Source organism: Benincasa hispida, chromosome 11, assembly GCF_009727055.1.
Source record: "Benincasa hispida cultivar B227 chromosome 11, ASM972705v1, whole genome shotgun sequence".
Taxonomy (NCBI): domain Eukaryota; kingdom Viridiplantae; phylum Streptophyta; class Magnoliopsida; order Cucurbitales; family Cucurbitaceae; genus Benincasa; species Benincasa hispida.
The window spans coordinates 58,263,078-58,280,231 of NC_052359.1; the positions used below are offsets into that span (position 1 = coordinate 58,263,078).

Genomic DNA, 17,154 nt, shown 5'->3' on the forward strand with positions numbered 1-17,154 from the left:
GTAGAGTTGTTGATTAATTAAGTATGTGACCCAATGCCACAAAAGCTTAAGGGGAAACTTTTTCTTTATACCTCCTTTATCTTTTCGCCTTCAAATTAGTATCCTATTAATAGAAAAGATTGATTGGATGGACTCAAATGCTGTGCTAATTTTTTAAGATTGGGGGGTTAGGAAACTTCATTGTACATGTTTATTTGCAGTCAATCATTTTAAATGTGAGAATTGTATGTAAAAAGAGAGTGATCTTTATTAAATACAATTGTTGCTTTATGATGATACAAGATACATGTGCTAGAACCCCATTATTGGACCTGAGCTGGGTATATTTAGATTTTGTCGTGCTATCTTGATATTAGATATATCTGATATTATTTCTTAGGCTCTAATACATTTTCGATGCTTACTTTTGATTTAACGTTGGATGTGTGCGTAGGATTTCTTTGACATCTTTTTTTGGTCTCTTTTATCTTTGTGGATATAATAGATGCTCGATAATCATTGCTCATGAAATTGTATGTGTATGATGTAAGATTACTATTCACTTTGTTTTGCATCATATGATTTACACCAATTCTCGATTTTATCAAATGAACTGTTGATCATGCATTCTTTCAAGAGTGGTTGAGTAAAATACAAAAACTTTAGATCTCAATTTTTTCTAAAAATGTGTAGCTGTGTGTTGTCAATGAAAATTTTCTTTTTCTTTTAAGTTTCATAAAAAAATTGATGTTCAAATTTATATTTGAGTTAAGACATCGTTAAAACTTTAGAATATCATATTACTTAATTGTGGGTGGAGTGTATTACCTTGATAGGACAACTTAGTCTTAAGAACACTCTTAATTTTAGAAGCAAATCTCAGACAAAGGGAAAAGGGGCCTTTCAAAGTAATATTTTTTTTGTAGCTTATATACTATATAGTACTGGTATATTAAACAAACTTTGCCTAAACAAAAATAACTTTACACTAACGTGTGTAGTTAAGACCCCGGAAAAGGCTATATCTCTCTTTTACGGTTGGATGTTATAGCTAGTGGTGGTGTAAAAGTAATTACCAATAATTTTGTGTAGTGCTTATTTATAAAAAGCACCCTTGTCTTAGACATTGCCTCTATTTTTTGCGTTAGGTATACTCTCTGGGTGATAGACCGATAACCCAAACCAGTGAGGAGCGAAGAGAAATGAGAGTTTGATATCACCTTTCTTACTAGTTTTTGACTTTAAATAAACTAAAAACTATGTATCCTTTCTTTATTCGTCTACAAGAAAAATTGACCATTTTCTTTAGTTAGCAAAAATTGTAACAATTTCTAAATGCTTATTGCTGTATCATTACGTGTGTTGCTGTTGTTTGTATGAAAAGAGAGAATGAAGGATCGAATATTTGTGTTAAGGGCAGTGAACATATAAACATTTAAATAACCTCCCTTGAAATGAATCACAAGCAATATTATAGTGGTGTGTTGTCGTTGACTGCATACATATTTCTAGTTTTACTGGTGTGACAAACAAGAGATTGGTTAGTGGGGGCGGTATTTTATAGGTTTGTTGAGAAACGAGTTGTTTTCTATACAATCCCTCATCTACTTCAATTCTTTGTCTAATAATAGTTGATTTTATTGTAAATAGTCTGGAAATAATTAGAAGTTGATAAGATTTTATACTAAAAAGGATATAAAAAATGCTCAATTTGAAATCAAAAAATTGAGAAAGTCAAAATAACTTTACCAAATGCCATTAGGAAGCAGCAACCACGCACCCTCCAAGAAGCGTTGAGCATGCTTAAACAGAACCACATCATTATGGCCAATAGGGCAAGCAATTGCAATGCTGCCAACAAAGGCTTCACAACGCTCTGAAATTTGATAAGAAATGACCGCGTGACTTGTGCAACTAGCGGTCAAGCCACAGCCATCTCGTACCCTCAACCAATGCTATTTGGCTTTTTACAATATGTTCAATGCATCCGTAGCGTCACGCTGCTATACCTAACAATACTTAAAAGGGATTTTCTTTCATTTATTGAGAGAAGGAGACAAATTTTTCTCCAAGGATGGATCGAAGTTTCTCTCAAGAAATCATTCATCTCTTAGGTAATTCTGTTCCATTAGGTTAGATTTTCATTTCTTTTTTTTTTTTTTTTTAATTTTAAACAATACATTTGAATTTCTTCTGGATTTGTCAATGAAATTTATGAACGTAATTCTTCAATTTCTTTTTTAATTCAAGCACATCTTGTACAGTTTCGTTGATTTCTGCTCTTCCTACTTACTAATGCAATCAATATATGATTCTTGAACATTTGAATTCTAAAAGCCATTTTCAAGATCCTTTATTCTCTTATTGAGCATGATATAGATTCTTTAGTTTTGTTACAATCTTAGCTTGAAATATATTAATTTGAATATATCATATATTAAGAAGTCTAGTAAGTTTCTACTAAAGTGGAAATAGTTAATTGTGTATTTGATGGCTTATTACTAAAAACATACATTACTAATATCAAAGATAGGTTTCGATTAATTGATCACTATCCTTACGATTAATCACCAAATTAAATTTTCGAACTGTACATGTAATTTTCAATTTATTATGGATCATCGAAGCCCAATAGGGTCAGAAGCTATTCAGGTTGATTAGAGTTAGGTCTTCCAACTTAAATCAATATTTAGAATGCTTTCGTTGATATGATTTTTGCAGTTTCTTCGCATTGTAGGTTAGCTTAATCGATCAAGCGAATAGTTTGTGTGGCATTATTCGATTACATATATTTAATTTGTAGAAATCAATTCAATAAAATTGCAAAGAATGTCTAACTGAACTGAGAAATTGAGATTGCACTAAATCCTTTACAATTTATTTCTTCTATCTTTTAATTTCAAGTAATGTCTCGTTTTATAAAAACCCTTCAATTTTTATCATTTATAGGTGAATTTAGCTTAAGAAAGATTTAGAAATGGTCTCCTTGTGGATCGAGATTCCTGTACTTTCCTCTTATGCTACTGTTAGTATAAGATGTAGATTTTCGCGGTTATAAATATTTTTTGTTTCAGTATTGGTGTAAATAAGGACATCAATTTTTGAAAGCGAACAATTATGGCATATTTTCTTGTAATCTAAGGTGAAAAGGGAGTTGTAACTCCCTCTCGCGCCACTCATCAGTCCACTCCTCGCAATAGATTAGGGGAATCTTAACTTAATAAATATTATAATTAATTAATTACATAATAAGTATCATAATATTTTAAAAAAATATTGGCATTTCAATTCATATTTCATATAGCATTATCTCCTCATAACCATAGTTTATAATATGAATCACATCGCCACATTAATTTTTAACCTTTTATATTGAATCTCATTCATTATATATGGATTCTTATTTATATTTCTCTCATTTATATAGTTAATTTTTCAATCTTATTCAGAAAATTAACTTATATATAAGTACTCTAACATATATTATTTAATTGTATCTTATACATTAATGCATTCTCTTCATTAATTTGAAAACAATTTAAGTGTCTCCCAGAACTTCGTGCTGATCGCTTATTATGTTACTCAATTTAGTAAGTAGCAAAGGACTCTAACTGTGCCTACAAAATTAGAAGACTCCATGTCGAGATTAACTAATTAATTATTTAACTGAACTAATTCAACATATACATGTACCATGAGATAGCACTTACCCATCTAAGATCAAACTGCACTCCTTCTGCACGTTTGATGTAAGGATTGGGTAACGATGAGATATAACCATAATAAGTAAGTCGATCCTTCACGACGGTTGTTCATAATTCAGTTGGGGTAGCAGAATTATCATTCACCTGTAATGTACAATGCTCTCTTACTAAAGTCCCTTGTATCAATGAACATAACCTCTCTATGATCTACATAAAAAATCACTCTCGGGCTAATGAGAGGGAAGTGGCCCATTTGTTTCAAGGACCTGGAGTCAGGTACTTAATGGCGAACAACTCTTCTATTTTTCTATAGTCGGGAAGGAGTGATTCATCTTATGTAGTTTATGTTTTCAGCTCCTAGCTTTTGTCTGTGTCTAAAATTGGTAGGCTTATTGATGTCGGAAACACAGCCTTTACAAACCAAATCAAAAGAACAAGGAGCCTCCAGGCAGAAGTTGATAAATACTTAGTGATTGGATCGAGTAATTATGGTTATCTTATTGAAGATGTTAATCCTCAGTCAACAATATTAGAAAAGATGATTAACTATTCTTGCTGGGTGCCCATTCTTTATACCAAAACTCTTTGTATCCGTAGGAATGATACCTTCACAGCTGTCTCCAGTCTTAGAACCCATTGGATCAAATCTATATGTAACGGATTCAAATGGGTTGTAGCCATAGTTCCAAAGATAAGTTGGTACCCAACCTTACTCATATGTTATAACCATTTAAAATTATCACTGTACAGATCCACTGTATTCTCACACATACCTATCAAATGACATTGAAATAATTCTTAGTCTTAGTTTTTGGATTGTTTCTGCAGTCAAATTCTTAATATAATTTTATTAAATTAACTTAATTTATTACTTGCACACAAGATAAGGCTAGTAAACTCAACTCCATCTGAACGCGGGAAAGAATTTAAATTAGAAAGCATGTCTACTTAGTTTTTTGTTATTAATTGATATGTAATTTTATGAATCGATAAATAATGTACCTATTTTTAAATGACTTTATAGGCCAAAAGTGAACCTGATAGAAAAGTATACAAAATGTTCAGGCTCGCCAAGTCTAGAGGCCGGAGTCAGCCTATGACATTACGAGGCCAAGGTATGATCGATTTCTTTTCGAGAGCTTGCGTTTCTGTAGTCTTCAAACCTTGATTTGAGCCGGTAAGGTGATTGTAGGTTCATAAGACCCCACAGCGGCCCAAGTCATTATTCGACCTTTGAGTCCAGGTAATTCCCATTACTAGCATAAGCTTGCGTCTCATAAGAAAGTGTTGTAGTCAATTAATTCATCACAAGGAAACCCTCCAAATCGTCCCGGGGACTTGACAGGTAATTAGCCTTGGAAATACGGGGATTAAGACCTCATAAACATTTCAGAAAGCTAGCCGAAAATCAGCGACGAGCTTATAAGCACTCCTAAATAAAAATGATCCAAGGGATTGCGCAAAATTACTAGTTTAACGCCATGTCGGTGTAGATGTCAACCGGAAATGTCAAGAGGTGGAACTTCTTAGGTTAAAGTATTTACAAGTCCAAATGATGGACATGCATCTGAATCGGCAAAAAAAACTTGTTGTACTATTATAGACAACAATAGTACTTCAAATTGGGATTATTAGCACCATATCCTTTACAAAAGAAAATCATGGAAGTTACCTAAATTTTCCATAATGGTAGAACAGATCTTAGAGTGGCAAGGGCATGCTTCAGAGAGGTTCCTTAAATATATGGGGAGAAGAAGGGAATTAAGTATCGCAGTGGATCGCTCTCAGCCTTGAAGGCCGACTTTGGGGGCTGAGGCTGAGGTGAGGCTCCTGAGGCCAGTCTCAAAGCCAAGTCTTAGTCCCTGAGTGTCAATCCAGGATTGACCTCATTTTTTGAACACATTCAGTGGCCTAAATCAAGTAGTGTCCGTTCCAATAGGAAAAGGAAGTATAGTTTTAAAATGTGTGGAGCGTGTGAACATATGGTGTTAATTTATTTTTTCAAAATGCAAAATAGAACACAGAGAAGTATAAAGACATTCTAACTAATAGCCATGCTGTTAAATAGTAAAGAAAATTCAGGAAGAAAGCAAAATACCTTTCAGATACACTCTTCAATTTCTACTGATTGCTTTCACTGAGATTCATGAACTCTTCAATCCTTTCTTTGGATCTTGAAACTAATGGTCCATCACCAAGTCTTTTCCCTGATTCTCGACAAGATTGTTTGTGGAAACTTCTTTAGAAGAGCATTGGGAAGGTTTTATTAGAGAACCTTTCTCATTATACACTTGAGAGTAGGTGAGATGATTGAGGAAGAATTGAGAGTGAGGAGAGAATAACTTTATTTTTTTTTTTCATATGCAAGACCTTTCTGCAATTTAATTAATCGAGAGGGAGCAACTCCGTGTAACAATAGGGGCGTTATCTTATTAATTTATAAATTAAAACTATTTAATTTGAAATCAATAATATTTATTGGATTTGATAACTATATAGATTAGAAATTATTATAAATAGAAAAATTTCCAAAATTATTTATAATTAGTATTCAAAAAGTTTTCAAAAGTTGCGTTTATTCTTTGAACTTTTTTGCTATTAATGTAAAATTTTAAATACTTATTCTTTATATTTAATGGTCCTATTAATTAATATTAGTACTATATTTAATTAATTTGTAATATTTGAATCATTTCAGATGTATTTCCTTCTCCACATATAGAGTTATATGAAGCTCATTCACATTAACATTAATCTATAATTATATATAAATCTTATTCATAACATCTATTATAATATGAATCTTTCAATAGTTAGTTTTTGAATCTATTTTCATAGCATATTCTGCGATATTATATAGGTTAATTTTAATCTAATTCCAAAATTACTTTTTATTAATGCTTTACTATTAATTTTCATTACAATAAAATTCCTTATAATTATTGAACAATTCATTCTTCAAAAATAATTTCCTTGTATTATTATCCTATGAGGCTAGTAGAGATATCTAATGAACCACAAATTGAGTCAAATGATACGGGATTAATATTATTTGATTAACTCGTTTTAATGTTAATTTAATAAAATTCATTATATTCTGTGGTCATCCATTAAAAGACCCAGTATTTGCATTCTTCACATGTTATAATGTTTTCTATTTCGATAGATCATTAACCCCAATTATTAGTAAGCCAACCTTCTCGAATTGATCGTGACAATGTGTGCTAAGATTCGCGTTACCTCTATAGTATACCTCTTTTATTCCATATGTCTCGCTTGATCTCTAATGAATCATCTATTTGTGATGACTTCCAAAGCGAAAGAGCATTCTACTTATAGTAGCTATGCTCTAGATCTCTTACTCGGAAATCTAGTAAAATTGGTAACTTATAAGTCGGCCATAGACAAGATTCATAACTCCAATATTAATCAAGGCAAATACTCAGAGACAAGAGTTTAAACTTAACTATCAAGACTAGACGGTCAGTATATAAATGGTCGTTTATGAAATTTAATCTCTTCAATCGACAAGTTAATTAGAATAACAATTTAGCAGGTCTGGATTTATATAGACAAAAGAGAAGAAGAGTTTCTTTATGAAATTAGATACCCCTCAATTTGCATTCTCTGCAAAATGGTTGGGGATAAATTTGTAACACATTACAACTCTTGTAAACATTTTTAACAAAGTGAGTCGTTTCCGTTATTAAGCCAAGAAACACAACAGCTGAAACCAAGTTGAGTACGAACAACTACCTTCGATACTTGATACGGTAACTAAATGACAACCAGCTAAGAAAACCACAGTAACAACCGCGAACCTGCACTCCGCCGGATATTTCCGTCCTTGTTTGTGAGAGAGATTGGTAGTTGAGTTGATTGTTGGAATTGTATGCCCCGTAAAGCCTAGTATGTTAATAATAGCATTGGTTGCTCTTAATAATAATTGTATGAGTTGTATATTTAATAATATTGACTTATTTATTCAGAGATTAAGGAATCCATGGTTATTTTATGTTCAACTTGATAGGTAGTTAATTAGAATGTAGATGGTGGTCATGTCAAGTACATAACTCTAAAATGGTCTTACAATATATGGATAAGGTTATTCATAATCTGGTGACACTACGGGATACGGGACTTCACTTTTTTGTAATTTGGTTACAGATGGTTTTTACAAATGATCAATCATTATGCAGAGATGAAGTGGGATCAGGCAAAGAAAAGCCAGGACGAAATAACCTCGATACGAAACCTGAGATACTTGAATAAACTTTCTAGTTGTTAGAGAGGAGTTGATGTAAATGAGACTTACATTAAGTACCATGGAATAGGAAAAGAACTATGGGTTTATATGTTTCATGAGATGAATATAATAAACTATAGGTTATAATATATATGATTAAGTTGATTATCATTATTTTATAATATAATATTAATTATTAGATATTAATACTTTTCTTTTAAATAAACCAAAGTATAGTGGGTGGGTTATTGTTGATCATGGTAACCATGAGTTTTAAAGAGAAAATTGGTTTCCTATTTTGAAAGAGGAAGGTTTTTACAAAAGATTGAAAGAATTTGAATTTTGTCTCGGCCGAAGAAAGAAAACTCACGAAAATCGTCAAGTAAATACAGATTTACTAAATGACAGTTGGGCGAGCTAAACGATAGTGCAAGTGCTAGCTAAACGATCGTGCAATGTTATTAAATGATTGCATAGCTTTGCTAGACGATCGCTGGCCCAAGGTAAACGATCGTGTAGAGTTGTCGAGCTAAACGATCGCATAGCTTTTACTAGACGATCACATAGCTTTATCTAAACGATGGGCATCGACCTATACGATAGGTCTCCGACTTCTCCACATTGCCCAGTCTTGTACGGGATCGTTGTTTTCCTGTTCATCTGCTACACCAAGTCCGAACAGAACAGAGCCCACCCTCTGGATTCTCACACTGAGAATACCAAGGTCGCCTTGTTGGTGGTGTCAGATTCAACTCGACACCGTCGAGGTTTTCCGGAGGCCGTTCGTGGTGTTGCGGAGGCCATTCGCTGTAGTAGAGGAGTTCGTGACCGAGGACGAGCGCAAAATGTTCGTGCCATGTTGCAGTCATGTAGATCAGGCACTCATGGTTGCTGTGATCGATCAGAGTGCGCATCGAAGCGTGAAGACGCTTCTGCCGTTGTTAGTACAGTTTTTGCCTCTGTACTTTTATTGTTTCATGCTGTAATTTCTCTATAAATTGTCTAACTGCTTGTACGAAGTCGACTGTAAATGATTTGTTGATTCATGATTGTAATTTGGAATGGTCTTACTTCTGCTACTCACGGAAATTGGGATTCTGATTTCCTTCAATCACTCCCCGCACCTCTAAACCACTAGGCTAACTTCTCTCCCACCAATACTCAATTCCTGCCTCTTCCTCAACCCTCACGTCCCCCATTCTCCCTCAAACACCCCTCATTAACTGCCACAATACATAATTCCTGACACTTTGCCATACCTTGTTTCTCACACATAGCCCCAGTGTGCCCAAAGGAACCACAGCAAGCACACCTACGAGGTTTCCACTCATACACTGCTGGAATAATAAACTCTTGACCCCGAATTCAAACAGTGACTGAAGAGGGCAATAATGAATTACTATCCATCTAAACACAAACCCTTGCATATGATAACTGTCGCCGCTCCCTTGTTGTCACATCAAAAGAGATTGGTTTATCCACAACACTAGCTAACACTACTAAACCCTTATCCGTCCACAACTCCAGTTTAATCAAGATAAGAACAGAATAAAAAACAAAAGTTTCAGGAATAATACCTGGTGACCATTGTCGTAATAAGATGGGTTTGCCACCCAAGTGTCATGGACCATTCTCCAGCACCCAATCCGTGACTCGGCCTTCTGAAATTTAAAGATAATCAACCCGTTTTCCAACAAGGTAATAGTTGGCATCTCTATGCGTCCCCAAATTCTCTGAATAAAGTGACAAATAACAAAATACGGGAGTTTGGCATCCACAAGCTGACCAACCAAAGATTTCTCCCACAAACACACTCCCGCATCATTAATCTCCACACAAGGTTTAACAATAACTTTGTCATTTTCAACCAAAGGGGGAATAAACTCTAAATTTCCCCTTAAATTTGACCCAAAAAGGGCCACCCACGAACTTTCTCCTTTCACACCGAAATCAGAACCATCTGAACCGCCCTACTCCTTCAACCGGTTTGAATTTGGACCAAACCCCCCAGCATGAACCGATTTTGAGGACTGACTCCTCCCTCACGAGAACCCCCCTCATCCACCGAACGACCCTCGCTTCCAATAAGGTCAGCCCATGAGACCTCCTTACAGCCTAACTTCTATACCCCTCCTCCCCCCCCCCCCCTCGAGGCTCCCAACTCCAGCCCAGCCACATAGCCCAACTCTAAAGCCTCCACACCTTTCGACCCTGTCCCCAACTCCCCCTGCCACCAGTCCACTCCCTTCACCTAGCCTCATCCCACTCCCAACAGGCGCTTACCCCAACCTCAAGGCCTAACCCAAACACTCAAGGTTCTCAGACACACTCCTCACAACCAACTCCACTCGAGCCCAAGCTCCTCTACCCAACCACTAGCTAAGCCCCAGCCCATCCGATTCATCCCTCTCAACCCGATTTTCTTCTGACTCTATGATCAACCCTTCAACCGCTGAAGGATCATCCACCATCAACCCCCCCAGCTTCACTTTGGCCACACTCCTCATACTAGACCCTTCAACCCCCTTAGAACGACCATCAGACATCCCAAAACCCTTCACCTCCAAAGAACGAGCACCCAATCCCGATTCGATCTCTAGTCTAAGTAGACGAAAGGGATGGTAAGCAACTCGATCTCCATTCTTCTCCTTCAATCTTAAAGGTGACCGCTTACGCACCATCTAACCTCACCGTCTAACATCACCGTCCACAAATCTAAACTCACACCGCCCTCTGCAGCTAAATCCAGATCACCTTCTGCTCTTCTTATCGTAAACCTGAAACCCGCTCGAATGTACCTGCCGCGAAAGAGCCGGCAACCTTCCTACCATCAGACCGAAGACGACGACACAGACGGCTACGATTACCGAAAAAACGAAAACGAAGACGACCTTCGGAAGGACGCCTCGAGAGAAAAGGACCGGTGAAGACGTCGTTGTCATCGTCGTCGTCGTCGTCTGAATTCTATATCAATTTTATTCAAATACACCATATGCATGTAATATCTTCTATGATTAAACAATAAATAAAAGTATAGTTAAATGCTCAAACATTTGGTATGAAAACTCATTAAAAAAATTTAATCTTTATGTGTTAAATTTATTTTTGGATTCCTTTTAGAAAAAAGAGAACCAAAAATAATAATCAAATACATTTGTTTTTTAAATATGTTTATCCAACATATTGGTTTTTTTTAGTTTAAAGTAGAAAAACCAAAAACCAAAAACATTATTTAGTTACCTATATAGATAAATTACAATAGATTTAAAATTACATTGTTAAAATATAAAGTAGTTACCTAGTGAAAACATTGTTAAAACATTTAAAATTACAGTGACTAAATTATTGCCTAGTGAAAGTGAAAGTCCATGGACATATATAAAGTAGTTTTTAATAATCCCCTATCTCAAGTTTCACCATTTAAACTTTTTTTAAAGATATAATTGTAAGTACAAGAGTTAGGCGTACATCATGCATCTCTTTCTTGTGTGGACACTAAAATAAAACAATACCAATTTATTTTTTCAATTAAAAATTTGTAAATGTCAAATTTTTATTCGACAATTAGTGAGGCTGAACAGAAAATAAGAAAGAAGTTTCAATCAAAGATGGAAATCAAAAAAACCTTACGAATTCCTTCAAAATTTAGGAAGAGTTGTCTAAATTATAGGACAGAAGGTAACGTTAATAGTATTAAAACCAGTACATCCGTATGTCGGTGGAGTATTATCCCCGGGATATACGCGCGCCAAACCGCACAATTCCTTAAACTTCTCAGAGTACTGATCCGGCTGGCAATCGGAACTGCTGCAGCAATACTCTGGCGACTTCAGCGCGTCGCACGCGCTGTAGCAGCCGATGTACGCGCCGTCCTTATTCTTGGCAACGAGAAACGACGGGCAGACATTGCCCAAGTCTTGGATGCAGTCGACGGTGGGGCAGTGGCCGGAGCCACCATCGACGAGGTGACCGCCATCGGGCTGGATCCGGACCGGAATATTGAAGCCATGTTTGAGGCTAAGGTCGTAGTGAACAATGGAGTTGTTGATGGCAAAGTCGAGGAGGGTGACCGGGAGAGCCGGTGGAGTGGAGTCGCAGAAGATGGTGCCAGACCCGCAATCGCCGGTTTCACAGGAGAAATGGTAGTCTTGGTCGTTGGAGCACTTTGTACGGGCCCACAAAGAGCCAGTCCATGTGTCGGGCATAATAAAGATCTCGAGAGTGTAGGATGGACTCTCCGGGTCGGCGTCTCCGATGGGTGAGTTTGAGGATAGCCATATTGAATATGGGCATTGGTTCTCAAAATGGAATATCACGTCGTCCGAAACTACCCCTACAATGCAAATATATCCATATTAGTATTTAAAGATACTCATACTATATTATTCAATTTTATATATAATACAGGTTCGATGAACCTTGGTTCAGTTCGATTTTTTATCCTTGGTTTTCGATTTTATATAGTTAATAATTCGCTTTGTTGTCATTTTAAACCAAACTAAGCCGAAGCTTTCGTAAAATTCAAATTTTAGATTTAGTTTGATTCACTATTGTTATTCGATTCGATTTGATGGATCTTAATGTTCAACCCTAGGAGTGTAAACGGTTCGAATGAGTCAGGATGTCCTCAAAACTGACCTCAACCCGACCCAATTTGGCTTGTGTACGGATAAGATCCAACCATTGGATTAAAATCAGGTCGGGTCGCACTCGATTGTTTGTGGTATATAATATTCCAATGTTAAAAAAATAAAAAAATATATAACCCCGTCAGCCCACAGTCCCAAGAAAGTAGTTCTTCTGCGGTGGGAGGTTCTTCAGCTTCTTCTTCGGTTTCATCTTCTTCAAGTTCTTCTTCGGTTTCTTCTTCTTTGTAAGAGAAAGAGTGAAAGAGAGAAAGAGAGAAACAGGTAAGGGAAGTGAGAGAAAGAGTGAATCAGAGAGGGGATGTGAGATAGATAGGAAGAGAGAAGGGATGTGGGCATTACACATTAGCAGCAAAGATATGAGGTTGAAACAATAAACCCTAATTTCTAATTAATTTGGTTCGGGTAAACCTAGACCAAACCGAAACGATTGTTCGATTCGATTCTTTTTAATTCTAACAAAAAAATCAATCCAAATGGAATGAACTGGCTTGATTGGGATCGAACCACCGGTCGGTTCGATTTTTTACACCCCTATTCTTCACTGTTTTTTTTGTTGCACCTATATTTTCATCTTACCCTAATCTAATAACATAGAGTAAAACTAATTTCAACAATTATCTTCTTAAAAAAAAAAATAAAAAAAAAAAAGTTAGTCGGACACTGGGTTGACTATTTTAGTGGTGAAGATAAATTTTATGTTATTTTATGATAATTACATCTGATAGGTAGGTTATCTTAAATTAAATGAAGAAAATGGATTTTCATTTTTACTTCCAAATCAAGTTCTAATATTGCTATAATACACACGAATGTTAGAAGGAAAAAAATGGAGAATCTATTTCTCAATATGATTTTAAATAAAAACGAATAAAACATATGGAAAATAAAGTTTGTATTGAACATATAATTAATTATATGGATTAAACTTATTTATTATACAAAAGAATTAACATTATCGAAACATAAATAACAACATTGAACTTTAAAATTTAAAAGAAAAATAAAAAATCAAACCATGCAACGGTGTTCTTCATTAGATTACATGATTTTATGAATATATATTTCTAATGCATCATTTCTCTTTGTGATAAACAAAAATAAAGAATAGAACGTTGTAATAAAATCAATATGTATCTGTATTATTATTATTATTATTATTATTATTATTATTATTATTATTATTATTATTATTTAAAAAGAAAAAGAAAATAGAAAAGAAAAAGGGTGAGAAAGTTAACCTGCTGCAAGAAGAGAGAGTTGGAGGAGGAGAAGAGAAGTTTTGGAACCCATTGATTGATGAATGATGAAGAAATTATGATAAGAGAGACTCAATTTAAAGGGGCAAAAAACAGAGAAGTTAAATCTGAAACTATATCAAACTTAAATTAAATGGTGTAACATGGAAATTCATCGAAATATTAGGGTGAAATTCCTTTTTTTAATATTTTTTTTTCTTATAAATGTAGAACTTTAAAAGAGATCGAAAAACATCTACTCATTTTCCATAATAAGAAGTTCAAATCTCCACTCATATTTATTAGTCAATAATTAAAAATTATGGTGAAATCCCCTTTTAATATTTCACACTTAATTACTTTGTAAAAATATATTTTAGGTTTAAATTTAACTTTAGTTTATGAGTTAACCTTGAAATATATATATATTAATCATTAATTGACCATTTAAGAAAGTCAGTTGCAAAAATACATTTATAATCGAATTTGATTGTGATGGAAAACAAGGCAAACTAAAATGAAAGTAAAATATGGTAGTATATCATTTAAGAAGTTTATCTTTAAAAGTGGCATTACTACTTATTAAGAGTGTTAATTGCCTGTTATATCAACTCCTAGGTGGGAATTCATATGTATTGAACAGTATTATTGCGTTTCAAAAGAGAGACAAAAAAAGGGCTAAAAATGGTTATACAAAATTTTGTATATCTTCTTAAAAATTTCAATTTAGTAAAATTAATTTTATAAAATAAGCAATAAAAAACCTTTGCCTTTGGGGGAATATAAAAATTTATATTAGGAGGGAATAAAATAGTATAAAAATAAACACATTCACATATTGATATTAGTTTATTCAATTAGAAATAGGTAGTTTTTCTCTGTAAGTATACAAAGAAATGAAACTATAAGTTTAAATAATTTACTAAATATTAAAAAAAAAACGATTTATTTTCATTTATATTTGATACAACGTCAGATCTAACATCGCTATACCCTTTCTTAGGTTCTTCCCTAACTTGTGATGTTGGGTGGTGTTCCTCGATAGGGTCAAAGGGCGGTGCAAATTGGTTGGATGTTGTGGAATCATAGCCGGTGCCTTATGTGTGTCAGCTACCACTATGTTAAATAAATAAATAAATAAAAGCTTCCCCTCCTTTCGTAAGATCTTCAAGATTCCACCAAGAATGTGAAAGCACCTTCCACTGTTTCTTTCAGAGTCATTCCTCTCGTTGTCTTCCCCTATTTCTTTCAGAGCTGTTTTTCTCTTCTTTCCTCCTTTCCTACAATACAGAACTACCATGAATGAAGAAGACTTAATCAATGATGGAAAATCCTTCATGATCCAGAACCCGAGTTTGAGCACCCTAGGTTCATATCCCGAAGGGCTTTGGATAGGTTCCATCACGTAGTTTTTACTAGAAAGTTAGTTCCTGAAAGGGTGTTATCGTTAGAATCTGACTTTTATGCCCACATCACTGCTGAAATACAACAGTGTAGTTGGGAGTCTCTAGTCAGCCATCCTGGTGAGGTGATTGTTCCTCTTATTAGGGAACTTTATGCCAACATCGATGAGGATAGGAATTTCTCGTTGGTGAGAGGCATCCGAGTACCTTTTTCGTCTCTTCGCATCAACAAAGTCTATGGATTAATTGACTTCAATGATGAGTATGGTAGGTTTTGCTCACAACAGTTCCTAGGACAAAAGGTCATTGAAGCTCTCTGTAGGCCTAGGGTAGAGTGGATTCATTTGCGAGGTGTCTAGTTACGTTTAAGTGGACGAAGATGTTCGTCTCCAGTCAGATTTGGCATGCATTTGTTTGCTCCAGACTGATGTCGGTGCTACGCCTGACCAACATTACTAGAGACTCTTATATTGCCCCGTTCAGGGTATGTCCGTCAATGCGGGAAAGGTCATTAGATCCTCGATCTGCCATTGTGGACGTTGTTCCACCACGGGTAGCCTAGTACATCCTAGCTTGATTACTAAGCTTTACTGTAGGTCCAGGGTGGAGATCCCTACAGAGGAAGAGAGGATGGGACGTAGTGGACCCAGTTGTAGGTCATCAGTAGCTTCATTTCATGGTCGTGGTGCGTAGGAGCACGACGAGGACGAGCACGATGACGAGGAGATTCCTGCTAAGGAGCTTCCACCGTGTTGATCCCCAAGATCAATACAATGTGTCAATGGCTGATGAATCATATGGTGAGTGTGCCCTGAGGTTCGCTACTAAAGCCTTGAAGGTGAGCCAGGACACTGCTCGCCGTGCTAGGCGTATAGAGAGGATGGTGAACTTCATGCGTGAGCAAAACCGCCTCTACTATGCCAGCATTGGTTTCCAAATGTGATTTGTAGAGGAAGTCGGATTTGCCGAACTTCGATCGATGACTAGCCATTCCTTTCTTGCCTTCGGTGATATTTTTCTTTCAGATTCTTTATTTTAGTAGTTTTTTGTTTTTCTTTCTTTCTTTTAGTTTTTTTTCTTTTAACTAACTTCTTCTTTACTTATAGTTTTCTTTTTCTTTTCTTTTTCTTTTTTAGGTCTCTTCTTGGTTCTAAATAGAAGGGAAAAAAAACCAAAACGAAGAGAGCAATAACCCAACCACATCCTGTGTGCGATAGTGTTTTCAGGAGAGGTTTTATGTTCCCTTGTTCCTTTTTACTTTAGAGCTTTGCTTAGGATACATTGAGAATAATGTATTGATTTAAGTTGGGGATGGGGTACTTATTGGGTAGTGTTATTAGCTTGAGGTCCTTGAGCGTTGTGCTTGGACTATGTTCTATGCTTGATTGTTTTGTTTGCTCTGTTGTTTGGTTGTTATGATGAGTAGTTTATGACGCACTCTTCCTGTGATAGAATTTGTATAAAATAATGTTAAGAGAGCACGATCATGATTTTTAGCTCAGTTTTAAAAAAAAAAAAAAAAAATCTTATCTCTCATGCATCTTTAAGCAATTTATCTACTTACCCCAATCTCTGGGAAGGAGTAAATTTCTTCTTGTGTAGTTATGTTCCCAGCTCTCTAATCAAACAAATCTCCAAAATGGTAGGCTTATTGAGTCGGCGATCTGACCACTTTCACCCATACAAATCAAAGGACCGCCCTCATAGACAGGAGTTTACAACTCACTCAAGATTCAGGTCGGATTCAGGTCATGTTACCTATGGTCATCCTGGTGAAACGTAAGTCTCTATTATGAACGATGTTATATAATGAGACTAAACATTTTGTTGTTTGGTCTTATACAAACTTCTTTGTATAGAATATCCCCACTCACATGTTTATACATGAATGATCAAGATCAAATCATTTATAGCACTTTACAACAATTGTAACACCTA

The 17,154-nt window shown here is 35.3% G+C and overlaps 1 protein-coding gene across 1 annotated transcript; it reads right to left on the minus strand.

Annotated features, from left to right (window-relative positions):
* Positions 1-11,588: 11,588 nt before the first annotated feature.
* Positions 11,589-13,868, minus strand: LOC120089732 (thaumatin-like protein 1b). Its single transcript, XM_039047104.1, has 2 exons — positions 13,817-13,868; positions 11,589-12,262 (listed from the first exon to the last, which is right to left on the minus strand). Exons 1-2 carry the CDS (start codon positions 13,866-13,868, stop codon positions 11,589-11,591), a joined length of 726 nt encoding a protein of 241 aa, XP_038903032.1.
* Positions 13,869-17,154: the final 3,286 nt, after the last annotated feature.